Source organism: Lipophrys pholis (assembly GCF_963383615.2).
Source record: "Lipophrys pholis genome assembly, chromosome: 7".
Lineage (NCBI taxonomy): Eukaryota > Metazoa > Chordata > Actinopteri > Blenniiformes > Blenniidae > Lipophrys > Lipophrys pholis.
In genome coordinates, this window is record NC_137638.1 from 11,419,088 (window position 1) to 11,447,064 (window position 27,977).

The window sequence follows — 27,977 nt, forward strand, 5'->3', positions numbered from 1 at the left end:
GTGACTAAAGACTCTTAAAATAATTGTTTTTATTGCTGTGTCTAGTTCACATATCCTATGCATTCTTTGAGTTTCAGTCAGTATATTCATCACGTTGAATTGGTGGGAATCAGGGTCTGAGTCTTTCCTTGACAAAAAAAACAAGATTACTGAATTGACTCCTTAAGTTTGTTTAATTCAGATGTAACAGGTGTACACAGAACCAAATTTTGTGGTAATGGCTCAACTTTTAATTCAGCTAAAACAAAAGAAGATCAGAAGTAACAAGAGTACAGAAATACAGCCATGTCAATATTTAATATTGTTCATATAAAAATGTTATTTTTAGAGGTGCAATAGTGTAAGAGTGATAGTATTATATGTATGTCTGTATAACAAAAATCAATTGTGTCATGAACGTTGTGTGTGTAGGGCCATGGTACCAATACTGGAGGATCCACAAAAAGCTGAATATTTTCACAGAGTTATCAGTGTGATATCCTATGGGGAAACATATTTTAGAAACTTCAGGTGTGTATTTAACAATGCAAAACCTTTTTCAGACAATGATGAGGGTGTGATGGGCCCCTGGTGATATTTCAGGCTCATGGAGCTCTTAAGTGTGAAGTCCTGAATGAAGGGAAGATCAGGCCCAATGATTTTTTTTTCCCATTTGTAAATGGTTCATAAATTATCCTTCCATAAACTTCTATAACTATGGATCGGGTGTCCAGTAGCCTTAACTGTCATTGCAGTTTTTAACTATTGTAAACTGGAGTACCTAGAAACAAACTCATACAGCCCAGATTCAAACTGCGGATCTTTTTTCTGTGAGGTGAGATCACCAACCACACATTACTAAACATTACCATTACACAGTTTCCCCTTTTTTTCTTGCCACGCATGATGTAAAAATAAAATTTCATAATAATAAATTAGAGCACTGCTTGTGTTTTAAAAGCTTTTTTTTTTTTTTTTTTTTTGCACGGATGGGCAATTTCTTAATGCAGAAATTGTAAATCATGACGCACTTAATAATTTCACTGCGAATATGATTTAACATTGAACACTGAGTTTGCAGCAAACATTTGTGCAGGAGAGTTTGAATGTAAAAAAACAGGTTGGTTATAACTTTGGACGCCTGTGTGGTGGTGGTCATCGTGGTATTTCAAAAAGAGTCACCTGGTAGAAAAGAAAAGTTTCGGAAGGACTGCACTACAACATTGATGTCCCTAATAAGTCAAACAAAAACAGCAAATACTTTTATTACAATTTTTGAATCAAAGATTTGTTTATTTCCCATTGCAAGCCATTTCCCAGAAGCTGTTATGTTATGTTATGTTATGTTATGTTTGACACCCCCGTTTTTCTACATGAATGAGTTAATTTGATGTGAATTGCTCCCATTTATGAAACTTGGCCGAGGATCAGGTGTGAGTCGCGCCGTGAAGGACTGAAACCGGACATGATTTAATCCTGATCAGTGATGATGGTGCACAGCTGACAGAGAGAAGGGGAAAGCCCCGACAGGAACCGGCCGCGCTTGTGGGCGGGCCCGCGCGCTCTCGGCAGGTTTACAGGAAGCACGAGTATCAGGAAGTAGAGAGAGTAAAGTTAGAGATTTGTTTGGTCAAAGTTACTGCGGCGTTGTCCAAAGTTTACCTCGGTTAAAGACAGAGTTTTTGAGAGAAACGGGCGTTAAGGCGTGTGAGCGCAGCTCCGAGAAGTCTAAGGTAGGATTGTTATGAAATGATACCACAGCTTCAGGCGCTTTTCCGCAGGATATGAAATAAAGCCACAAACATCGACACAAAGTGATAATAACTCATGTTATATACGTGTGTGGGGGGTATTTTATGTTCTGAGGTTTATTGTGAGGTCACCATTCATGAATAAAGTCACAGTAAAGTTTGAAACGGGAGAATAAAGTGCATGAGATCAGGCCTGTCAGTCCTTTGACTTTGTGTCTCTTAAATACAACCTGAGATGTGTGACTGGAGCTGCTGTGGAAAACAACTCACTCAAAGTTTTTGTATAGTTTCTAATTGAAAGGCAATCTGGCTGAATGAGTACAGGTACATATCAGAATCAAAGAGGAGTTAAATTGTAAACATGGTCTTTTGCATAAGAAATAGCTGTGGATGATCACCTTGATTATTAAAAGGTCTGTGATTTATTCATTCCTTAGGCATTTTAACACATCTTTATACTTTTAGATATTCCTCTTTAGTGCCACCCTCATCCCACACATTTTGGACTTGAGCATCACAGAGCCACCGACATGAGTGCCACTACCACTTTCCTGTTGTTTTGGCTGCAGGTGAACGGGCCATGAATCGAGTCCCCTCGCAACAGCCTCAGAGCTGCGGGCCCTGGGAGCTGAAGGAGCGACTCGGCACCGGAGGCTTCGGAAATGTCACACGATGGCAAAACAAGGTTTGCAGTCCATGTATCTGGAGCAGTTGAGTTGGAGTGAGGTATTTTTAGTGAGCTTTTGGGGAAATGAGACTTGTGGCTTGTTAAGAGCTGAATTACTGGAAGGTCCTCTGGAGCGAGGATGTTTAAACAAGATGTTACTAAACTCTGCGTTCTAATGCACCGAGATGGAAGATAACTGAAGCTGTCTTGTTGCTATTTCCCAGCAGACATCAGCGCGATCATCATCAGTGCAACTCGCATTACTCGGACAAATCTCTTTTTCATGAAACGTCTCTATTGCGTATAGCTATATTACTGTATTATTCCCATATGTAAGAATGTGGTTCGTAGGCAGGAGATATCATTTTCACCTGTATCTTTTTTTTTATAGTAACATGACATCATTTCGGGAAACTGCTTTGTCTCTCAGTCGAATAGTAATTGTGTCGGTTGTAATGATTTCACTCTAAGTCACGGGATAAAAGCATTGCCATGTTGCATCATGAAAAGAGGCCAGTAGGGAATATGAACTGGTCCGGTTGGCGTAACTTCCACTTCCTCTCCTGAAAAACACTCGAACTGTATTAGTCACAATAGCTTCAAGACAAATTTAGATCAGGCCTACAGTCTGATTCTGTTGTCACGTTAATATTTGACTTGACAGTCGACCTGTGGTGGTTTGTTTATTTATTGTTTCATGTGAAGTAATCAATAATATAACTGCGGCATCTGCGACCATCTTCAGTCAATCTATTTACCTGCAGACTAAAAATCATTATTGGATTTCTGGAGTTGTGCAAGTTATCACGTAAACAGCAGGGTCTGATATGCTTCATCAGATAGACGTTGAATTAACACACCTAGATTACAGTCTGATACCCCGCCTACCTGTTGATCTAATTACTTTTCTTTTACATTTGTGTGAAAAAACGAAATCGTAGAAAACGGGAGCGCTGTCGTCACAACAACAACAGAGGAGTCAACGCGACACAGCTAATGCCAAAATCGTAGACGTCACCATGTTCAATAAGAAGAGACATGTAAACCTGGGCAAATATTGACAATGCCAGGTGATTTAGGTCCTCTAATGTTGTCAGGAATCAAGGAAGTAGCTGATGGGTTTTTACCTCTCGTGTCCTTCAGCAGCGGAGGATTAACTTGTGGCAGTTTGTGGTCTGTGATGTGTGACTGGTGCAGGAACTGAACTTGAAAGGGAAAGAATGTAACCCAGGTGTACCTCATGTGAGCAGTTGTGTCGCGGCATCCTCAGTATATGGCTCACGATAAGTGTAGTTGAAATAAATTCTACTTAAATGAGGCACGTTAATGTAGGATTGAATCCTCCGTGTGTATTAGAAACAATACTGATGCTGCTGACCGTCGGTTTCACTGCACATTAAGCCTTGGGAGGCAATGGAAAACTTTCTTAGCTGTAGCTCTGCTGGCACTGCTGTGATGATTAAACTTCCTTTATAGGAAATTCACTGTCCTCTTGGATCAGTGACATGAATCTGATTTATTATTAGCACGCCAACCCCATTATAGGAGGCAGAATGGTTCAAGTTTCCTTGAAATGGTTGGTAAGATGTACTTGTATTGCTCATGATTTTTGGAAAGCAATACGTTTTTTTCAGACAGAAGTGTCATCATGCAACCACGCATGTTCAGTGTTACAAGCCTCCCCATGGGTTTTCTACCTTTCCATCAGGAGTTTATCTTAACTAAGTCTGCATGTCCTATATTAGTTGATTTTAAGACAGAAGTGAAGAGTACATTAGGTTCATAATACGGGTAAAGAATCATTCAATCATTGTTTAAAAAAAAACAAACAAAAAAAAAACTTCCCGGACAAGTTTAGCAGTTCTAGATGACAATGCAAAATATATAAGAATTAAATCAACTGTAAACTCTGGGATCTTTATTTATAATCATGTTGTTTATTTTATAAGAAGAATGTTTTTATTTGATTAACACGGCATCTCTTTAAAGTAAAAAAAACAAAGCAAAACAGTGTGGCTGCGAATGAGGAGTGGCACAAATGTGTAAGGAAACATACAAAGTGTAAAACAATCCAAAGGGAGGATTTTAGTCCAGAGTGGGTCGTTGGTTCTGGTAGGAAATGAATGTAAATCAGTGTAATGTCGACTGAATTGATGGAAATCCGTGTGTGTGTGTGTGTGTGTGTGTGTGTGTGTGTGTGTGTGTGTGTGTGTGTGTTTTCAGGATACAGAGGAACAGCTTGCCATAAAGCAGTGCCGACAGGAGCTGAGCCAGAGAAACAAAGAGCGATGGTGTCTGGAGATCCAGATCATGAAGAGGTCAGTTCAGATCAACATTCTTGAAGATTGTTTGCTGGGAATCAGCCTCCTGTCAGATTGTATCAGCCTCAGAGTATGAGGTAGTGGAGCTCACCTGCATCTGACCGCATTTAAAGGGACCCTTTGTAAAAATTACACAAAGCCTTTGTTGGACATTTGGCAGCAGTGCTTTTGAAAAGGACTCAATACACCATCCTGTGGTGCAAAATTGTATTGCAAGACTAAACAGGCAAGTATTTGCTGACTTCGGTAGATGTAAGCAGAAGCACATCACTAAATGCTTTTTTTTTTTTTTCAGATAACATCATGACTGTTGTTTTGTCTTACCCTGTCTGTAATGTTACAAGTTGTACCTTTGGTTTGATTTGTAGCTACCTGAAGTTGGTGAGTTGTTTTTTTTTTAGGATAGAAACAACATCCATAAGGAACTCGTACACTCCTGTCCTGTCATTACTGACAGAATCTGGCTCACACATTTTTAATAATCAGAATTGCAATACCTTGCACGATATTTAAAGAATTCAACTTCGAGAAAGCAGAAAAATTTAGTTTTGCGACCATATGTTATTCCTCCTTCTGATCACAGACAATCAATATCAGCATGTCACACATTTGTACCTTTTGTAACACAGCGCAGTAATGTTGAAGAACTTGCACATATTGAAAGTTGAAGTAACCTTAGAAAAAGAGGCAGAAATATTCATTCATTATACATTTTTTATTAGAAGTTGTCTGTATATGAGGGTCAAAAGCTGGGCTGTGTTCCCTCCAATCTACGCTTGAGCATTGATTTTCCACTTTGCACCACTAGATGGGTTACTGCGTTGTGAACCGAATGGGGAAAACCTCGGTATAAAGGTTTTGAGTTTAATAACTCGTGGTTGTTTTTTATCGACCTTGGTTTAATCTCCCACTACCATCGCTTTCACCCAATGTCATGTTATGTCCACAATATTATGGATTCTTGATATAAATGACTGTAACATGATCAAAATATAAACATTTGTGAGACTCGCTGTGTGACGGACCGATGGCACCTCAAATATACAACCTCATGTGACTCCGACACATCAAAATGCACTTTTTTAGAATTCAAGTAAAGCAAAGCTGCATGTGGAAGAGAAACTCCCTATAAACCTTAAGATCTCATGGTAAGTTGAAAGATTTGGTTCATGTGGGACTTCCTAAAGAATTTCTACTGAAAAGATTCTTTTGTGACGGCTGTTGGGATTCATAGGCAAGGAAACCCTTAAGAGTCATGCGAGTTAAAAGCTGCTACAGGAAGTGAAGTACATGTAAAGCAACCATGTCTAAAGTCCAACCCGAGGTTCTACCAATTACATTTTATTCGGCTGGTCTCTCCAGAATTGTTTTATTTTAGATTTTTTTTTGTCCCTCATCGCGAGTAAAATCAACAAATGCAACATTGCAAATTCCTATTTTAAATCATGGGCGCCACATCATTGTGTTGCAAAAGAATTTGATGTGCCGTGTCGACTGATTTCAAGCTAAAATGAAAAACTTACTCTCTCTGCTTACTTTATCATCTCTAACTGTATTTATTCTTGCATAATCACACATTCCTCAAGCGTATATGTTTATTTACACAAAAACCCAAAAGTGTGTGTTTTTCCATGATGCATTTCAGAGTGTGACGTTTTGGTTTTTAACTCATCTTAACAAACAAGTACGTTTCTGGTTTGTTTTTTGACCGAACTGTTTCTTTGCGTCGCCAGACCAGTTTTGGTTCAACATTCAGTGACTCACCATGGCGCAGCCCCCTGACAGGCTGGGCGCTTACGAGTTTGATGTTTCACTTTTATAACCCCGTCTGTCACTCAAATAACCTCAAACTATTAAAAAAGACAAATTTGTGCGAACAGAAATAAAAAATAGCACATTAGGTAATTAGAGCAGCTTGGAAGTTTGGGTTATTTTGGTGACTTGGGTTATTTTTGGCAGTCTAATGTGCCGCCTCCTCATTCTGCCCCGTTGTTGTGCTTGTGGTGTTATTTCCACACACGCCTCTTAACCGTTTTTGCTGTCGGGTCACTGGAGATGCCAGCTTATGTAGGTTTTGATTGTGTGTGTGTGTGTGTGTGTGTGTGTGTTTGTTTGGTCTTCTCTGGACACCAACGTTTAAAAAAAACAAAAAAAAAAACCCTTCCTTTCCTTGTCCCACTTTAACTAGAATGTTGTTTTCAGACAGACGTGGTCACAGCCGCAGCCCTCCACTGCACCCACGCTCAACTTGTGGAAAAACCACAGGGCAAAGGACACATACATGGCAACCTACCATTATATTATTACTGCTACTTAACACACATTTACGCACACACATATGCGGAAAAACACATCGCTTTGTTTTCTTGAGTTTTGATGTGTTTATAGAGCTTGTAATGGTTTACTTTGGCATCTGCTAAGAGTTTTAGTGAAAAAAAAGAGAAAATAATATAATTTACCCACAATGTGATGCAGGATTCATCTCACTCTTCCTCTTCATTATACTCCTCTTTACTATGTGAGCCGGGACAAAGACTGAGTCTAACACTCACATTTTTAACTATCCCACTCAGGTATGTTTAGTTTTTATTGATTGTTTATCAGTTTCACCAATCAATATAGTTCCACAAAAAGCAGAAACGGGTCACTGACTGATAATGACAGCTTATTATTTCAGTGGTGACAATCACGTGTCTCCTACTCTTGTGGCTGTTAGAACTCTGATTACGTGTTGCACAATGTTATGGTTCTAGCGCCAGTCAATTTGCTGGTCAATCTGGCGTCAGTTTATTATTTCTTATTTTGGTCTTGACAGAAATACTGACCAGCCCCAGTAACAATCAGAAACACATTGTTTCACTTTGTGTTACGAAAGAACAAGAAATGAGAAACGGGGGGAAACTGAAACAGGTCGAGGTCAGACAGCAGGCTGTGATTGGTGGACGACATGAGCACTTTTTTTGATCATGTGCGAAGAAGAAATCCAGTTCTACAACACTTTGTGACATTTATTCTCAGGAATGATGGACTGTGTGCTTGTTGGATGTGCGACAGGGTGCTACACCAATGCGGGAATGAAATATGTTTGGGAAACACAATTCATTAATTTCTAAAAGAAAATCTTCATGTCAGAGTAAAAACACTTTATACGGGCTTGTTACAGAGTTTGTTTGTTTGTTTTTTCACAAATTTTCAGAAACTGATTGCACTCAATGATCTTTTCCATTCAATTTATTATGCTCTATAAAATCTGTTCTGAGCAGCCGGAAATGTTAATTGAAGTCATACCAAGTACAGTGTTTGTCTTCACACTGAAGAGGGAAAACAGCCTGCTACTTTACTCAGAAAACAGAATTCATGGAGCCTTCAGCATATCTTCACAAACTCACTGTTGTGGCACGGATGTGATGCCACTGCTGCATTGCTTGCTGTAGCCAACCTTCAATGCCTCGTCGCTGAACTCTTGGCTGTGGGTGTTGTTGCTGTCCACAGTTCAGTTGTGGGTCTCAGAGTCATGACCTCTACTTTCTCTGATGCTGCTTCCATGGAGGACGGGAGCGGCCCCCTTTTTAACATCTAAAGCACTTTGTGCTACATTTTGTCTTCTGAGGACTACTCAATAAAAAGTGACTCGTTTAGTAACCGTCTCAATCTCAAATAATTGTGTTATCGTCGAAAAATTGTCTTGTCATTTGTTTCTCCCGTCAAAACAACAATCATTTATGAGCTCACAAAGGCTCATTGGTTCGTTCTACAAAGTCTTGAGTGAGACATTGTGTCCTCCGCTGACTGATGTCTCCTTTCTCGTTTAGACTGAATCATGTCAACGTCGTGGCGGCTCGAGAAGTTCCTCAGGGAATGTATGAAGTTGTGGCCACCAACGACATGCCCCTGCTGGCCATGGAGTACTGTCAGGGTGGAGATCTGAGAAAGGTACACTTGTGAGAGCGTATGCACATGATGTGGTTTAGGTTCCTGGATTAAGGGTCATTGGACTTTTGAGTCAACGAGCTGACTCACAATGAAATAACAAAGAGGTGCAATCTTTTTTGGCTGACTTTCTATGACTCTCTCTTTTTGTCCTAAATGTGATAGTCGATAGTTTTTTTTTCCCACGGCTAGGGATTATTTAATGTTGATTCTGGAGGTTAAATCTTGTACAATGTAAATGGGAGGACAGCTGAGAGTGCAGCCTGAGCCGAGCAGAAGAGGAAAATGCCAACCATTTGCAAACCGCGTTGTCATAAAACGTTCAAAGTGTCACAGATGGTCAAAAACTAAGCAGTCAACTGAACCATCCTCTTCTTCTCAGGCCTGCCTGAAGTCTCCAGATGTGGAAATGCTTTAAATATATTGTTGAAAGTAAAACAAATCAAAGTCTTTACAGCCAAAGTATTCATTTCTCAATTTGCAGAGCTTCTTAAGTTTAATAAAATCACTAATTGGAGTGCAAAAAACAGCTGTAAAAAGGTTTGGTGCCAGAATCTGTGCCTGTATTTCTAATCCCTTGTAAAGCCAACACACTTAATGAAAGGAAAGTAGTTTTTTTATAGAACAAAAGTGTAGATGAGCTTTAGAGGTTTATCATAAAAAATAAAAAAAAGACATTAATTGACGTTTTCCTCCGTGTGTGTGTGTATGCATTTCTTTCTTCCCATGGTTCATGTTATTCTTGTCTGAAATGTGTGTGCTCTCTGCAGTATCTGAACCTCCTGGAGAACTGCTGTGGCATGAGGGAGGGCTCCATTCTCATTCTGTTACGAGACATTTGTGAGTATTTGTCTCAGCTTCCTGCTTCAATGGTACTATTCAGACATTTCAACCCATGTGCTGTGAGACGGATTCTTGATTGTGTGTGCTGGCGGTGTGACTAGTTTCCTCGAACATGGAGGAAATGGTCTTGGTGAGTAGTATTGTGATGTCACCAGTGACCCCTAACCCACCAACCTCTTAGTCACCATGGCAACAGTTCACATTCATACAAAGTTGGACATCAATCGCGCTATCAACGCAGCATGCTCCAACTTTTATGTAGCAAAGCTAACGTCAACAAACTCCGTATGTCAGCCGCTGCTAAACCAGATCTGAGACAGGACACATGTTAAGGATCACACAGTGACCACACACACACACACACACACACACACACACACGCACATATACACACGCACACCCTTTCCTGTTAACTATGGATGGCCGTTTCCTAATAATGACCAACCTCTTTTAGCTCGTTTCATGAGCGTGTAAGCAAAACACACCCATAAACTCACTCTTTCTCATACACACACACACACACACACACACACACACACACACACACACACACACACACACACACACAGGTGTCCAGCAGTTGTAAGTTCCGCTTCATTTAAGGCATTTTGTCAGCTCACACACTAGTCATGCTCTGACGCACATACAAAGTCACAGTATGGTTTCGGTCAGAGAGTGAGGCAAAACCTTTTGGTCTTTAAATTAAACAGCCAATTAAACATTAAGTGAAACCGATGCAGCGCTCACACATACCTATGGGGGCTCTTGTTCTTTCTGACTTCTTGTGGTTTAACATTTCACAATGGTAAATTATATTTTGCTGGTTCAGTATTATTTTGAAATTTAAACAATGGAAACAGTGTAATGAGAAACAAGTGGGGTTTTGGCTACAGGCTAGTGTTTCATGTTGCGCTGAGTTCACAAAGTAGTCCACTCCACTAGAGAAATCTTCTTGTGTGGAGATGATTCAATTCAATTAAACTTTATTTATATAATGGGGAAATTTAAGCCAAAAACTAAGCATTTTGATAAATTTATCAAATGTAGAAATCACTGAAGACAATTTTTTTATTTAAAAAAACGCTTTTTTACAATAAGGGACACTTTCACCCTAATACTGCTGTTATTTATTAATACTAGTTGGGGTGCAGCAAAGTTATTGATTGAAGCATGACATAGATTTAAGCAATTTGGCTGTATTGAGTACAAATTTAGCTTTCTCAGATTCCACTATCAGTATATCTGGTTCCCAAACCTTTCCCTTTGGAACCCTTTTCCTAACTTTGGTTCCTTCTTCTCTTTCTTCTTTTTATATGAATCAGCTTCGGCTCTCACCTACCTCCATAAGAAAAGGATCATTCACAGGGATCTGAAGCCAGAGAACATTGTGCTGCAGCAAGGAGAGAAAAGGGTGAGTTGATTAAAAAAAAAAGAAAACAGACAGTGAACCTTCTTGTTGAGGCAAATACACCCAAACCACAACAAAAGAGACTGTCTCTTTTTGGGTTCTGTGGTGTAAGTAGAAGAGGCTCGTTGCTCTTTTTCACATATTTTCACTCGCACTAAATATTTCATTTGGAAAAGTCAAGATTTAAACTACAGTTATAAATAACTTTCAGGATGGCTCTGCTCCTGCCTTCCGTTGTCGGCCTCCCCATAATTTGTCCATTATATAATAAGTCTTGTTGTCTCCTTCAAGCTACAAAAGGATACATGAAAATGAAAAGCCTTATATAACCAAGTTCAGACTTATTAAGGAGGTTATATATCCATGCTTGTGCTGACAATGCAGTGTTTATAGAAACTGAGCCAAGCTTTATCTGCGTTAGGTTTATAGTTTTGTAGGAACGCTTGTTGTTCTCCAGCAGAATCGTAAATCCCACAGACATGGTCACTGGTGTGGGAGGTTATTGAGACAAATGTTATTGAGCAGAAAAGACATTAAAAGTTGATTTACTCCCATACAGACTCTTGTATAACGGTGTGGTCTGAATATGTTTACTTTCTTTCTGGCAGGCAGTTTGATGAAGTACATTTAATGTGAAGCTACAGCAGCCAGTTGGCAAAACAACTTGTCAGATTAAGCGGCAACAATATCAGCAGCCACGGCCTCTTGAAGGCCCATTGGAAGGAGATCTATTAGCAGTTATTTCTATAAATAATTCGTTTTCCATAAAGCTTTGTGGCATTAGATCTGGTCAAGAATCTAATTTTGGCTCCTCAGAAGATGCAGTCTATTATTTCGCCTGTGTCGATGTAAAAGGAAATTATAAGTTTGTTAGCAGCCTCACCACTAGATGGTGCTATTGCTTATAAACTGGATGTATAAAGACTGTAAGTCTTTAAACATGTCTGCCACGAACTGCTAAAAAAAACTGCTATTTTTTTTCATTGGTGCCAAATGTTTGTCATATATTATAAAATTTTTCATATTCTGTCATTTTCTCTTCCTATAAAGCGGTGTCAAATGACTGATGATTCATCCAGGCCTCCGGGGTATTCACTAATCTGCATCCAGTACAAATGCCTAACAGCTCTGTGGTGTACTTCTTCCACAAACAATAGAACGACTTTGGGTATTGGCGTGAAGGACAATATGTGTAACGTACAGTGAATGATTAGCTCATGAATCTGAAGCTCTCTCTCTCTCTCTCTCTCTCTCTCTCTCTCTCCCCCCCCCCCCCCCCCCCCATCACAGTTAATTCACAAAATAATAGACCTCGGCTATGCCAAAGAGTTGGACCAGAGCAGCCTTTGCGTTTCATTTGTGGGAACACTGCAGTACCTCGTGAGTGGTTACATTTCACATCACACCTCTTCGCCTCTCATTATAGGTTAGAACAAATTTCTTTGTGACATTATTTCTACCTTCTTTCAGGCTCCAGAGCTCATCGAGAGGAAGATGTACACGGTCACTGTGGACTACTGGAGTTTCGGCACATTGGTGTTTGAGTGTATCACGGGATTTCGCCCTTTCTTACCAACCTTGCAACCTGTTCTCTGGTAGTTCCCCATTTCATAATGTTGTTTATCTGAACTCAACTCTGCGACCTGTTCAAACATGACAGAAACTCCCAAATTTCCACCATTTCACCAGGCTTATTACATTGAACAATGATGCTTTCCTTCTTAAGCAATGATAAGCTTTATAAATATTGTTGTTTCTTGACTGAGTTTTAAAGACACATTGAATAGAAACATGAAGTGGAGTTTCCAAAGAATTGCAGGATATGTGGGCTGTGCCAACATCAATGCCTCTTGGCCCTTGCTTATTTGATGTATGAATGATAAGAAGCTTGAGGGATGTCTGCTTTAGTGAGAAACAAATCCCTCTCCCATTATTGCACAAACCGTCTCACAGGTTGGAATTTAACAAACTCAAATTGCACAGTTTGAAAATGATTTAAAAGAGTGGTTATTATTCATTATGTCTCTGTATTATTATTATTTTAGGCACGATAAAGTGAGCCGGAAGCAGAATGATGATATTCTTGTTTATGAAGACCTTTCGGGGGAAATTCGCTTCTCCAAACATCTGCCACAGCCCAATGACCTCAACAGGTGATTTTTATGTGCAACAGACCCACAAATACACATGGAGCATTCTCTCACGGTGGTGTGATAACCGTTGTTTGGTAGTCTCTTACTAGAGAAGATGGAGAAGTGGCTGCAGCTGATGTTGATGTGGTCTCCTAAGGAGAGGGGCAAAACCCAAGATGCTACAGCCCCCGACTGCTTCTCCCAGCTGGGGCTCATACTGCAACTCAAGGTTTGTTGGAAATTTCCGTCACTTTTAGTTTAATTTTATCAAATGTCCACAAATGGAAGTGACCATGTTTATTCTTTCAATTTCACTTCAGTTACTCAACAAATATCTCATAAACATCTTAAATGCCATCAGAACGCAGTGCTTTTGTTGCATTGCCAACTTTCTTTATGTATTTGCTCTTTAATTCTCCTCAGGTGGTTCATGTCCTCAATATGATGTCTGCTAAGATCCTGACATATTCCGTCTCTGATGATGAGACTGTGGCCAAACTCCAGCTGAGAATAGAAAAAGACACCAATATCCCTGCAGCCAATCAGGAGCTGCTGCTGGAGGCCGGGCTCGCCCTGGAGCCTCATGGGCTCGTCACGCAGTGCACCATAGATTACGCGGTAATGTCCCAAAGAACACACGCATGCACATGGTGCTTTACCAATACCGCGAGGGAGTGAATGTGACGATGTCTTGATTCATATTGTAACATCTGTGCAGGAGGTGGACGGACGGCGGACAGACTTGCCTCTGGTGTTTTTGTTTGACCGCTCCTCTTGCACTTATGAACCCCAGTTTGCTCCTAGAATCCTTCCTGATAACATACGCTTTGTTCGTAAGTCTTAATCCTGTTTCTTTTTTCTCTGTTTAGTTGCATGAGGCAAATGTAATATTAAACCTTTACTCTTCGTTGGCTCTGTGTTTCTGTCCGTTTCTTTGTCACAGAAAATGATCCCAAGCTTGTCCTGGCCTACAGCCCTCTCAGAAGAACTTGCGGCCAAGCATGGCAGACTATTCGTGCTCTGAAAGAAGACTGGCAAAGATTGCAACAGGGGCAAAAAGCTGCCATGTAGGATTCACACAGATGCACACACACAAACATCCACACACTCGAGCACCTCAGGAAATGACCTGAAAATGTTTCCGATGTCTTCCAGCATGAGCCTGCTCAGACATAACTCGTCACTGTCCAAACAGAGGATTGAGATGGTGTCCAAGCACCAAAGACTCACGGCGAAGCTGGAATTCTTGACGGCCAGCCTTCACATCGACATGGAGAAATACCAGGAACAGGCAGCCACTGGGATTGGTAATGTTTTAAATTCATTTGTTAGAAGATTTTATATTCATGTAAAAGCTGCATGTAATTTAGCCATGACTTGTTTGTGTATGATTTTGAACTAATTACGTACTGGCTTGTCTTAAAGGACGCAGGCTTCATTTGACTAACGTCTTCATTTCACTCTGTCCAGCATCAGACAAACTGCTGGCCGTGTGGAGGGAGATGGAGCAAACGGCTGTCATCTGTGGTCAGGTACGTCTCAGTGTGTGTTTGTGTGTTAGGAAGTGTCGTGTATTGTCAAAAACGTTAAGTGTGCGTGTGTGTTCAGGCCAAGGTGACTGAACTGGAGGAGGAGATGATGCAGTTGCAACCAGATATAGTGAATGTTCAGAGGCAGCCATGGAGGAGCGGCGAGGCTTTGGACACTCTGTAAGTCTGATTCAGAGTCAACTGTAAAAACAAACAAATGACACCAACAGCCAAACTGTGACCTCTTCTCCTCTCTTCAATCAGGGAAGGAAAGGCCATGGAGTTGTTCCGAAGACTCAGGGAGAAACCCAAAGGTTTGAGTTTGTCATGCATCAGTGTACTTCTAATTTAGCATTTGTCACAGTGGCTGCAAGTGAAAATAAACCTCATTTGATATTGGTTTTCCTTCTCCTTCCTCAGACCAGAGATGTTCAGGAGACAGTCAGGAAGTGGTGCGTCTGGTGGTTCAGGCCATGCTGTTCTATGAGAAGAAGCTCAAAGACTTCTACACACACCTCAGGTACCCACAAGTACATTTATGTATTCAATGAATATTTCTATTGCTCAACTTCTGTTTGGTAAAATGACTTTTTTTTTAAACTTTCTCAGGTTACAATTCAGGAATTTACATGCTCTTACATGTAAATAAATGCAAATACAGGCTGTAAATAGAGAAGATGTTTCGTGCCGGCTGTAATTCACACCAGCAAGCATCTTTACTGATGGCATAATGTTAAAATTTCCAAAATGAGGTTGTATGAAAAGAAATGCAGATATAACTTTTTCATATTGCATTTGTGCCTATTTGCATTAAGAGAAAAAGAAACATTTAGAGTCGTGCTTATTTAAAGGCTATCATGCTGTCATCTCATTGGTCCGGCGTCATTCAGGATGAAATTACTAACTAAAATGAGTTTGACACTCTGGTTTAAGGTGTTTATAGAAAACAGAGTATTTTATATCAGTATGTATTCTTCCTTGTTCGCAGGGAACATGCCATGGTTCATAATTAATATGGGATAGAACTAATATTTGTTCAAGGGTATACTGTAATGCAACTACATGTCTTCAGTAAAATAAATGTATCAAGGACTAATTTAAATGAAATGCAAATGAACACGCTATAATATAAAACAATTAAACTGTTCCAGCATTCCCTGCAACTATTTTCTCTCTGTTAAACTCAGTCGTGTGTATTAGTTTACATGTGTTTGTGATGATATTGTGAAAGTTATCTACTTGAAGGAGGAAAAACAACTTAAGCTGTGTAAACCGAACGATTAAAAAAAGAGTGTTTGGTACCATCCATCTGTTATCTGGACACTTAATTGGTCCTGGTGAAAACTCGTGATTTATATTCCTGTGTGTGATCCACAGTGAGACGGCAGTGTGCAGACGGCGAGTGATGGAGCTGCTGCCAAAGGTGGAGGGCGTCGTTCAGAAAATGGCAGAGAGCGAACAAGTGCTGATGAGTCTGCAGGAGAAACGACAGTGGGCCCTGTGGCATCTGCTCAAAGTTGCCTGTGTGAGTGTCTCCCAACCCTGCCTTTCCTTTGGGATTTCTGTTAATGTTGCTTACTGTTTGGTACGAACTCACCGCCACGCGAAGCTGTCGCAACAGTCAGTGTTTCAAACTCGGCAGTAGCGACAATATGCACACATAAAAGGTTTTGGTCCCAATGTAACCATAAGAATGAAGTTTGTAGTATTTGTAACTCAGTGACACCAAGTGACGAGCGTCATCTTCTCTCGTATAGAGTAAAGTTCGCAGCCCGGTGAGTGGGAGTCCTGAAGGATTACAAACCCCTTCGTCAGTGCCTCCTCTTTTGACCCCGAGACACAGTTTACAGCAGCCGTAAGTGTACTGACTCACAAACATCACACAGCTGGATGGATGAGGCTTGATCTCACCAGGACAACATCACACCGGTGAAGATATTTCGGAATGTGCACTCAACTGTTGAGTTTGTTTGTTTTTGTTTTAAATGCCAAACTTCTGAGAACCACTCAAGTTAATTTTGTGGGACTTTTCTTTAGATACCTATAAACTCCCAATGACTCACTCTCAACATTTACTCCCTGGAATACCTGAGCTGTCTGTTTTTCTGTAAATACAGCTTCAAAGTCTCACAGTCCCTGCTGAACATTGTAATCTTATCGGAGTCGTGGGTAACGTGGGTGAATCACTCTGGGTGTGTGCGCAGTGACGAGTCTCTGGTGGAGGAGAGCAGGACGTTTGAGAGTCGCCTCCAGAGTCTGCTGCAAGACACCATCCAGGAGTCAGAGAGCAGTATGGACGTAAGGAGTCATTCACGCTCGCACTGATGCTAAATCCTTTTTGGCCTTTCAAGTGATAATTACTGTTTGTGGTGAGGTTTTGAAAAGAGCCCTTGTTGTATTTGTCCTAGATGCTGAGAGAGTGGACGTGGCTCAGTGATGGTCAGAGTTTATCTAGTGACCTCTCCTAAACTGAGCTGCACTCATTTATGGTACTCTACTGCCTCCATGTGGATGGGATGTCAAACTGCTTCCAGCTCTTCAGCCTGATGTTATGAATGGTGCGGTAGCTCCTGGCACAACGTTTGATGAGAAGGAAACAGACACCTTGTAAGTGAGGATCATTATTACCCTCTGGGACTGCACTGAAGCAAAACGTACTTTGCATTTGGATTAATGTGAGATTCAATACAAAGTAGATTTGTTTTTATATTTGACTGGTTTGTAGCTTTATCAGCGCATTTATGTTTGAATAGCACTTCATTATGAACAACTGTTTATAAGGTGATTGTGGAACCGTTTGTAATATCCCTGTTATCCCCTAAGTTTTACAGTTGAAAACAATTTAATTGGCAGTTTAATTTCAATCTCATATGTTTTAATTGCATTTTTGGGGTAAAAGAAATTTGGATATGGAACTACATTTTTTTCAGATTGTATTTAAGAATAATATGCATTTATGTGTGCTTCTACACCATTATGTCCTGTCTGGTTATATTTTTACATTCATGGAAAATCTGAGTCTAACATCAGTATTTTTTTATTCCAAAATAAACAGTTTGCTGAAAGAATATATAAAAATGATCACTTTGTACATTTGTTGTTGATATGTGGCTGAAGTACCTGTGATGCATGTTGTAGTCCACCATGTGGAAGCTTAGAATGTTTAATGTGTTTCAGGGTAATTTGTATGTGTAGCAGAAGGCTAATCAAATATGTGGGGTATTGCAAATTTGGAAGAAATAGTGACTGATTAATGCTTACGTTTTATTACAAGAATTGAACTTCCCATGTATTATGTTTGAATTGTGTCTTCTCCTTCTACTTAGGCCCATCCTTTTTTCCACAGTTCGAGGCAGTGCTGTATATAGACCACAGAAATTGATCATATATGTTGTCAAGTCTTTTGTTTATCTTGCTGTTTATTGCTTTTGTGTACAGATGTCGTACTGTTCACATTTCTGGACCAACAATTTTTATCATGCGCAAACCTTAAGAGGAATACAACATTTCTTGTTTTCCCCGCAGATAAATAAATTCCCATATTTCCTTGAGTGATGATACCATTTCTCCTTTTCAGTCACTTTTTCCATGTCAATCAAAATAGAATTAAAATTATGAGAGAGAAAAAAAAAAAAAGACCCATTAACACTGTCGGGTTTGTAATACTTTATTCCACTTATTCAATAAAATCAGTTTGAGGTCCTAACTTTTCCTATACAAAGCACAGCACAGATAAAGTGAAATGTAGTGGTGAATATTGAACAGATAAAGGACACAACACATGACAAGACAAAGAGGTGACACAGAGATCCAAATTGCCGTCGGCCCCTTTTTACCAAACGGGACCTGAAAAATAGACATTTAGGCAACTGAGGGTTCACAGTTTCTTGCTGTGTTACTGAGGTCAAACGGTGAAGCCCAAAGTCGATACACGCCCCTTTCTGTTTAATTCTCTCCAGCCGGTATTGCATCTGATTACAGTGACTGTACTTGTCAATATGAAAAGTACAATGAAAAGTCCCAAAACTTCCATCAAGCATCAAAAGCATGCAACAATACATCAACGCGAGCACTCTCTAAGTAATCTCGCTAACGTCTAAAACCCAGAGCAAATCAGAAAGAAATTCAGCTGACCACACATTCAGAGTAAAAAGGTGTTTCCAATCTCATTTCAGAAATAATCCAGATATGTCTGAGACAAATACTCTAATCAAAGGGCACTTTGTTGAGTCAAACCTGTTCTAAGCAGCACGTTTGGAGAACAGTGATTTTGCATAACTTGCCTGCTATATGTTCATTTGTCGTACTGTATAATTTTGTAATAGTAATGTTTTAGATTACAGTCCTGGAGGCTGCTCTGGGTTTCAGGGTTAAGGCCAAAGAATGTGGGTATCTGTGCATTTGTGTTTCAGGATTCAGAGGGGCTATGTGTTGGTGTGTCGCTGAGCAGGCCGTGGCATCGTTGTCACATTTGGGCTCTTTTATTTCCTCTCTGCTTGTCTGTCCCATCGAGTCTTTACGCCTCCAGCTCAAAACCCATGCCCACTTTGTGTCCGCCACCGTTCACGTTCTTCCCGTCGATCAGAGCTGAGAGAGTGAGCTTCACTCCTGCAAGACAGACAGTCAGATAATGTGAGAATAACTCAAAGCTGATATGGTTTGGGATGTTTTCACAGAAGACGGAAAAGACAGAAAATGATCTAACCTGGCCTGAGAGTTTGTGTGTATCCAACTCCAACGAGGCAGGCGTTGTTGACCTTGGTCTGCGAGGTGAAACATCATATCAAGGACGGGTTAGATCATCATAGATGCACGAGTCTACAGATGGGAACTGTGTTACATAATCTATATAAACGGATAAACAGATTAATCAGCTTCAGATGAGGTGGAAGTCTGTCAGGTAGTGAGGTTGATATTTAGTCCGCATATGTATCACCAATTTCCTGAAAAGCTAATAATGGCTTCTCCAGCTACAGAAGAAGAATTTAGATTTTGTACTGAAACAGACAGTCTCAACATTGGGGTCTCGAGATGATTTCAAGGGGTCGTCGGATGATTGTGGGGAAAAAAAAAATCTAATTTACTTAGGAGATATTACATTACACGACTTTGAAGAGAGAGACCTTTTACTTGATTTCCATTTCATAATTTGGCCTGAATGTATTTTATCAAGTGAGTCTGAATGAGTTGAATTATTTCTGCATGCGATTTTGTCCAGAATGTTGATCTTTCAGCAATTCATAAAGATTTAGAACCACTAGACTCAGATTATTAATACGACAATGAAAAATACTAAAAGCCCAGCACAAAGATTATATAGTATTTCAGTTTTTCGACTTTTCCTATAATTGTAAAGTTTTGTTTATATTTTAATAACACCAGGAATCTAAAGAAAAGTCAAATGTGGAAAAACATTTGGTTTAATACTGTAAACTTTGTCAACTCTAGTGAGTTGTATCAGTTATAAATGAAAGTGTTGATTTATGATAAGTTTCAAATACTCAAGTAAAGCCTCTCACATTTGTAACTCTATGCAGTACTCCAGTAAACATAAAAAGTACTAATTAGTAAATGGTGTCATGTCATTACCAGAGATGGTGAACTGTAAACAATACTGCACGTTACAGTGCGATCACATTACAGTGCCGTTCTAACACAGTGGAGCAGATGTGGTTTGTTCTTACAGACAGGGACGCGTCCTTATCCAGCTGATATTTAGCTCCAATTCCAAAGCGTGTGTTGTTGCTGCCTGCGGTCCAGGCCAGGTGGACGGCTGTCTCCATGTTGCTGTTAACCTTTTGGTAAATGGAGCCTCCGAACTCGATGCCATCGTTTCTGTAACACGGCCCCAAAGCAGAAATAAGACAAATAACTCAAATTGCACTACTTCCGGTATTTGTTTCTCTGTACTCGGATGCAGCGACTCACACGTTGGTGTGAAGCTGGAAGTCGCCCGTCTTGTATCCAAGGGCGAAGTTGTTCTGGGTCAGTTTAGATTTGGCGGTATCGAAAGCCAGCTGGTATCCGGCCAGCCAGCCTTCGTAGCCCAGCACAGCTGCTGCGTGGACGGTGGGACCGGCCATGTCGAAGTCCAGGTCACAGCCCATGTTCACAAAGTCACGCTTGTAGCCAGTCTTCAGTTTGGCACTCTTCTTGCTGAAGAAGAGGGAAGAATCATTAATATCTCTGTAATACATTGTTGGACTAATTCTACTCTAAGGACAATAACATTAAATGAACAGAATTGATCTTACCCAGTGTTGGGCACAAACGATGTGTCCAGGCCGAGCTTAAGGCCTTGAGCCAGCTACAGAGAGACCACAGGTAGAAAGCATAAGCTGTATGTGAAGAGTATTTATCTCACTGCATCACAAGTGGATTTCTTTGTTTCACCCCATAAGATCAAAAGGTGAAACTTCTTTTAGCAGCCACATGAAACTTTACTTAACGTTGTGATACAATGAGATAAACAATAAACTAGTATTCTGTCTTAACGTAACTATATAAATGGTTTGAACATTTTCCAGTTGGGTATTATATATTAACGATACAGTCTGATTCATTAAAATAACAGTTTTGTGTGAGTGCACCTGGTCCTCCATTGTGATCTCTGTGGTGAGCGTGTTGTCGGTGTTCCATTTCTGGTTGAAGCTGAGGCCCAGCTCTTTCACTTTGTACTTGGTCTCCAGGTGGCCTCCCGACTTCCCGGTGTCTGTGTTGTTGGAGCCAGAGGTGGCAAACTCCTGCAGGGCAACATGGGAAGGAATAATGAGGGGAGATGAGATGGAACAGGAGGTAGGAAAAGAAGAGGATGGGCATATTGAAGCACAGCTACAGGAATAGTAGGCAGGCTGGGAGGAAAACAGTTAATCAACGATGAGGGGAAAACAAGCTTTTTCTCTGCCACACAATCCCTCTCAGGTTTGTATGAGTGTCTCTCTACCAGAATAGATACACCTTTAGAAGATAAGAGACATAAGATGGGAAAGAAACTGAAAATACAAGGAGGACTGTGAGGGACATGTTGGTTTGAGGACCGATGCTGTTATGGCTGCAGTCAGACTAACGGGGCCATGTAGACCATCTACGGCTGCATGGAAACGATTGGCACAAAGCGTGCACACAAACACACAACTGGTATCACTGGCTCATACCCTGCAGTGCCTCTGTGTTTAATCATTACACAAGCACACACTCTCTCTCTTACCATCTGACAGGAGTGTCCAAAGAAGAAGCAGGAAAAAGAGAAAAGAGATGAAGTTAGGGAGACCCACACAGTTAACATGCAAGAGTGAAAGATTCATGGCAATGTCGAGGAAACAGAAGAATTATTATGTATGTATGTATGTATGTATGTATGTATGTATGTATGTATGTATGTATGTATGTATGTATGTATGATTTCCAACACCTATGTTCTGATGCGACTCATCTGCTCACAGTGCAACTTGAGGTCAGCATTGCAGAAGGTGGAAGTTTTGAAAACAGAAGGAAAGAATGGAGAATGTTTTTCGGTGACGTTTTCTTGGCATGCAGAAGCCGCTCATTTATGGTTTTACGATGCCAACAAGTTTAGAACACTGAAGCTGAGCTGAACATTTGAGGAAGCGTTATTGCGTTCTGTTACATCATGTTGCTTGTGAGACGGGTGGGCTTAATGGACAGACTGTCCTTCTCTGCTGACAGCGTATGCAGCACATGTCAGGCACACTCCGACATCAAGAGTCTTGAGTCAGCCATTTGATCCATGCCTGGGGGCCTGGAGAGAGACCTGCAGTTCATTTTTAAACACGTCAGGCTCACGGACAATACTTACAACACCACTCTGAGACTTGGTCTTAACGTCCAGCTTCAACACGCCATATCCTGGAAAGAAAAACAGGAAATCAAGGAGCTGAAAAAGACTTCAAAGAAAGCCTAAAGAAAATAAACTCCATGGGACTGCACAGTGTGGATTTGAGAGAAACAAACAAATTGAACAAATGTCTAATATGCGTTCACATCAATAGAGCTTCTGCCCAAACAACGGCAAGAAGAAAGCAACATCAACGCAACAGTTGACAATCTGTTGACTTACCATAGCCCTTATTGAAGATGTCTTTGGCAGATTTTCCCAGGTCCGAGTATGCAGGAGGAACGGCCATTGTGCCTGTGTAAACCAACAGATTTCTTTGTTACAACAGTAAAACACACATTTTGCTGCACTAACTTCACTGGTGGCAAAGTCAGTCTGAACATCTACGCCATACATGAGCCAAGCTTTGAAAACCTAACAGGTTAAAATGTCTGTGCAGCAGAGGTGTTAGAAAATCCCATAAAATCAAGGTTAAGCCCAGTAATGGCTTGATCCAGATTTCTCCACCAGTAGCATCTTTTCCGAAATCATTTCAACCTCAAACACAGACATTCAAATAACTCATTTGTCAATTCCTAGAGTTCATAGCTGAGCTACATGTGAACACGTGGCAAAGCGACCGCCTAACAAATGAATATATTCACTATTATACGGCGATCGTGCAGCACAGACTGAGCTGTAATGCCTTTGGAGACGACTCTGTCCTTGTAAAATAACAGGTGTTCTCTGTAACATAACGATGCAAAAACCCTTCAAACTAACACTGCGTATGACCCTTCAGATCCCTCCATATGTGTGGAGGTGTAGCAGCGCAACAAAAAAAAGCACTTTTAAGGGAACAGAGCCACATCTACATGCATGCCAACAGCTACTGCAGGTAGGATTTTTCTACAAGATATTTACTTGCAAACAGCCAGTACATGTCTGTTTTTTGCTTCTGGAAGGGGGCATGCCTGAGTGCTGGTGATAGCGTCCCTCCACCAGCATCCCTCCACCCCCTCACTCTTCCATGTAGACCATATTGATTGCCTGGCAGCCGTCCATTGCAGCAAGGGTTTAGAAACTAAGGGAACTATTCTTTTATAATAGAAACCAATACTTCTCCAGACCATAAAGGCTATAGGTATTTAAGAAATGTAACAACCATGGTGTAAAGAGATAGTGGCACACTATGCATTATAGGTGGAAATGCTGTAAAAGCTGATGCAGCAGAGCTCCTGTAAGCACTAGCTGGATTGGTTAGTCAGCAACATCCACTCCCATACACTACTGCACTGCACCGTACTGCTTCACACAGTCATCAGGGTCCCCTGGGTCAGCATGTGTGCATGATCCTTCTGTGTGTGTGAACAAGACATTTTTGACAAGGTGACTTTTCTGGAGCATTTCTAATGTCCAGCATTTGCTGACAACCATAAGCCAGTTTAATGTTTAACTGCTGGCTGGCCTCTTCGCTCCTGTGCCTCTGTTCAGCCCCTCCCCCCTGACCGTTAATCTCACTTATCACGCCCCTATTTTGCAGAGGAAGGAGACTTTGCTCAGAGAAATGCAGACCCCGTTAACTAATGCATCCATAACAGAGCCAGTGCAGACCATCAAAGCCTGTCAAGAGAAGAGGCCATGTTGAGCTCTTGCTTCAAACAGAATTGTAGCTAAATTGCAAATCCAGGGACCCTGATGAGAGCACATCTCTCTCTCTCTCTCTCTCTCTCTCTCTCTCTCTCTCTCTCTCTCTCTCTCACCTCCTCACTCACCATGTGCCTTGGGTGTGTGGTGGTGACACGTCACACATTGGGCTTTGTTCTCAGCCTGCTTGCCTTTTCCTGTCTTGTCCTGCTGCACCACAATCCCCACTTTCTCTGCCATGTCTCTTCAGACAAGGGAAGTGTGAGGAGGCACAAGAGAAAACTTCTAGCAGGCAGCATCAACAGCACAATTAATGGGTTTGGGCGAGAGTTTATTCTGAACGTCATTTCTTCTCATGACTGCTGTAGCTGTTGCATCACATTGTACAGTATGTGTGCTGGTGAACAGAGGATGGGCACATGCACTTTGTGCACCAGGTGATAACATGATAAGGACTGTAGACAGATGAGGGACAATGATCTTTGTAAAATATTCTTTCTCAGCGTCATATGCATAAAGAATTTCTCTTTGGGATTAATAATGTATTTCTATTCTATTCTATTCTATTCTATTCCATGTATGCAACTTCATTTCACAATGTCACCAACTTGTGCAATCCATTTTCTCATAAAGAGATTTTTCAAAACTTAAATGCGATGTAGTGCTTCAAGCGTCTATATTTTCATTTACAAGTTTTCTTTCTCACACTGAGGTTTTTGTTATTGTTAGGTTGACGGTTAAATGTATAGTTTGGAGATTTTCGTTCTTACTCTTCAGTCCTGGAACAGCTGACTCTTTTGTTGATTCGGCAATGCTAATATAATGCAAACTTTAAAGCAGTATCGCAATTTTTTGCAAACTTTTGTCAATTTAAATGTGGTGGAGCAAGAGTATCATTTAGGTGGCAGTGTGTGGCAATAGTGGGTGATTTATTTCTGCACCGCATGTCAAAAGGAAATGTCTCATTTATTGAATTATGATCTAAAAAAACATTGCTGTTTGTAAAGCTGACTATTATAATAAACTGTCTGGAGACAGATGAGCTGAAACTCACTGTAAATCTTTGTGTCAACAAAGCTGTAGCTTAAGAATGATTCAGCCTGAGAGAAAATCCCGGAAAAGACCACAAAATACTGAAATGAGAATGAGAGGAAGTCGAAGCTGACCTGCAGGGAAATTCTTTTCTAGCGGGTTCCCATTGAGGTCGTTACATTTAGAGCCTTACAGATCTCCATCTTTCTGTCCCGTCCATCATCTGAAGCTTCACTCTTCATTTATCAAGCTCTCAGCGGCTACGTGACAGCTGACGAGCATCTTGCTGACTACGTGCTATTCCCGACCTGTTGTTGTCATTTCACCAAAGTGACAGACGCTCCACCTTGACTCTGTATCCCCTCGCCACCTCTCCCCACAGTCCATGTTTGACCCTTTCCGTCTCTGCATTCATCGCTCCGTCTCAACTCCAAATTTAGAACAGGTGAACCTGACACTGCTACACATGTGACTTGGCTTTCAACAAGTGTCCTCATCTAGGTTCATCCTCGTAACAAAATCCAATAAAAGTAAAGATTATTTATCTGCATTGCACTGTGTTTACATACTAACATCACCCTCCGAGTCACCGCTGGGCCTTCATGAGCTACAGCCGGTGACAACCTACACTCAGCTCAACAGGCCAGAATGACAGCAATATTAAAACGAAAGTGTGTGAGCGGGGAAAAAAAGGACAAACAAGATAATGGTGTTCAACAACCAAATACAAATCTACCCTTCACATACATGTGTTTCTAATTGTTCTTTTGATATTGTGTGATTTAAATAAGAAAATGATTGACAATGACATGTTTACACTCTATAGACAATATGTGGATGTTAAAAGCATGCAATCAGCTAAATTTAAAAAAATAATAATAATTTAGTAATAATAAAATAGTTTCCAACAGAGTTTTTGTATAAATTTTGCAAAAGTTAAATTAGATCAATTGCTTCTAACTAATTAGCATGCCTGAGCAATGTATTTGAAAATCCTTGTTGTATGACAACAAATTTCCATTAATTCATCTGTGTTTTTATGTAATTTTGTTGTTGCTGTTTGAATAATTTCATTTGTGCCCACATGTCCGAAAAAATCTTTCAATTCAATTCAATTCGAAGCTGACATTATTTTACCTTTTAAATTATGGGAATATTGATTCCATTGATTGAACAGCCGTAATTGATATATTTGAGGGGAAAAAAATTTACGATTAATGAAAGAACTCCTACTAATGAACAGAACCTTGTGAGAAATTGTGTAAACAGGCAGTTTCCCAACACTGACCTTTAACCTCCAGATAACATAACACCAAAACAACTGTGTGTGTGCGTGCGTGTGTGTGTGTGTGTGTGTGTGTGTGTGTGTGTGTGTGTGTGTGTGTGTGTGTGTGTGTGTGTGTGTGTGTGTGTAGAAAAGAGGTAAGGTCACATGGAGGCAGGTTAAACTTCGACAGTTTCAAGCTTGGAAGTGATATATTAGCATTACTGTATCTGCTTCACACTCTGATCACATCCACTGTTTTATTGTGTACAATGACAACACAGCGGCTGCTGTTGTGCCCAAGCACGTGTTCACCTGTGGGTGTGGGACATTTGATGCTTGTTGCATCACTCAGTGCTGTTAATAATGTCTCTCTTTAATCTAAAGCAGTGTAGAACACAAACTTTTCTTTAAAAAAAAAATTTAAAACACAAGAATCAAATTCAATTCAAAACTAATAACAGTTTAGAAACACTGATTTTCTCTCTTTCACTTACTCCTACAATAGTTTAATATCCGACTAACACCTCTAGGTCATTACTACTAATTCTCACAACACTGCGCACATTGTATAATCACAAAGTGTGTGTGTGTGTGTGTGTGTGTGTTTGTGTGTGTATGTGGGAGAGTCCAAAGATAACGGGCTTTAAAAAACAGTGGTGCCTCTTGACGATCAGCCAGATAATACGTGTTCATGAGATTTATGGCATTATGTCGCTTTGTTCCACAAATCAACGCGTTTTATAGCCACATGGGTCCGTGTGTGGTTTTCCTTTGTTCCTGATGGCTGTATTGGTGGGACCGCAACACCTCACTTTGTATCACACAATCAACACAACATATAAAGGCTTCATACACCGCTACACAGCAGTAAGATGTCACTTTGGAGGATCAGAGAGTAATTAAGCTGTTATATTCTAACATTAATTATCACTTAATATCTAAAAGAATTTGGACGCATAACCTTGCATTTGTAATTGATCTTCCAACAGTTTGCAGTTGTGCATTTCAGTGCACTAAAGGGGTAATATAGGCCTCAACTAGTATTAAAACCTTTGGCATGCCCGTCTGCGGCTCCTCCACGCCTTCCTGAGAGTGAGTCACGTCTCCCTGGCAGACTGTCAAAAACCACTGCTGGAAAAACATCGACATGCCATGCGAACAAATCGGAATGGGACAAAAACGCGTGATTGAAAAAGAAATCAAGACATTTCTCACCTTGATTAATTTATCGGACGGAGTGTGCAGAGTTGGTCAGAGCTGGTCGCTGCAGCGGGACACAGTGAAGGAGAAGCGAAGGCAAACAAACTGGGCAGGCGCGAGGCAGACCTCCTGCCCCGCGAGGGAGGGAGGCAGAGGGGGAGGGAGGCAGAGGGGGGCGTTGTGCAATTGACATTGAGCAGAGAAAAAAAATAAACTTCGATGTTCCATTTATACATGCTTTACGTCGTGTTGTGTTGTGTTACTGAGAGCGAACAGATCCGAGGAGCTCTGCAGGTGTTTCATTTGACGCAGAAATGACTCCGTTTTAATGTTCAAGAAAAAAGGGGGTATGGTTTTCCTCTCATGGGATAATAATAAACACAATATTCTTATAGTGTATTAGGACCGCTAAACTTATGATCATAATTACAGCAAAT

General features: G+C 40.6%; 2 protein-coding genes across 5 annotated transcripts; one reads left to right on the plus strand and one right to left on the minus strand.

Moving 5' to 3' along the window:
- The first annotated feature begins 1,530 nt into the window (after positions 1-1,530).
- Positions 1,531-18,122, plus strand: ikbkb (inhibitor of nuclear factor kappa B kinase subunit beta). Its single transcript, XM_080467346.1, has 22 exons — positions 1,531-1,712; positions 2,300-2,415; positions 4,621-4,715; positions 8,531-8,651; positions 9,419-9,488; positions 10,814-10,902; positions 12,190-12,279; positions 12,370-12,494; positions 12,945-13,052; positions 13,131-13,260; positions 13,455-13,649; positions 13,750-13,864; positions 13,975-14,098; positions 14,187-14,338; positions 14,502-14,563; positions 14,640-14,740; positions 14,825-14,874; positions 14,981-15,080; positions 15,938-16,085; positions 16,318-16,415; positions 16,765-16,858; positions 16,969-18,122. The coding sequence occupies exons 2-22, from the start codon at positions 2,311-2,313 to the stop codon at positions 17,026-17,028; spliced, it is 2,232 nt and encodes a 743-aa protein (XP_080323472.1). The 5' UTR covers positions 1,531-1,712; positions 2,300-2,310; the 3' UTR covers positions 17,029-18,122.
- Positions 18,123-18,209: 87 nt separating this feature from the next.
- On the minus strand, positions 18,210-27,742 carry vdac3 (voltage-dependent anion channel 3). Of its 4 annotated transcripts, XM_080467349.1 has the most exons (11): positions 27,556-27,621; positions 27,391-27,468; positions 24,170-24,285; positions 22,638-22,709; positions 22,377-22,426; positions 21,151-21,303; positions 20,815-20,867; positions 20,489-20,716; positions 20,245-20,395; positions 19,266-19,323; positions 18,210-19,168 (listed from the first exon to the last, which is right to left on the minus strand). In XM_080467349.1, the coding sequence occupies exons 3-11, from the start codon at positions 24,279-24,281 to the stop codon at positions 19,077-19,079; spliced, it is 969 nt and encodes a 322-aa protein (XP_080323475.1). In that variant the 5' UTR covers positions 24,282-24,285; positions 27,391-27,468; positions 27,556-27,621; the 3' UTR covers positions 18,210-19,076. The 4 variants fall into 4 exon arrangements, with proteins under 4 accessions (XP_080323475.1, XP_080323473.1, XP_080323474.1 ...); XM_080467347.1 differs by lacking the exon at positions 27,391-27,468 and having other exon boundaries at positions 27,556-27,683; XM_080467348.1 differs by lacking the exons at positions 27,391-27,468; positions 27,556-27,621 and adding an exon at positions 25,208-25,412 and having other exon boundaries at positions 24,170-24,283.
- Between the last annotated feature and the right edge of the window lie 235 nt (positions 27,743-27,977).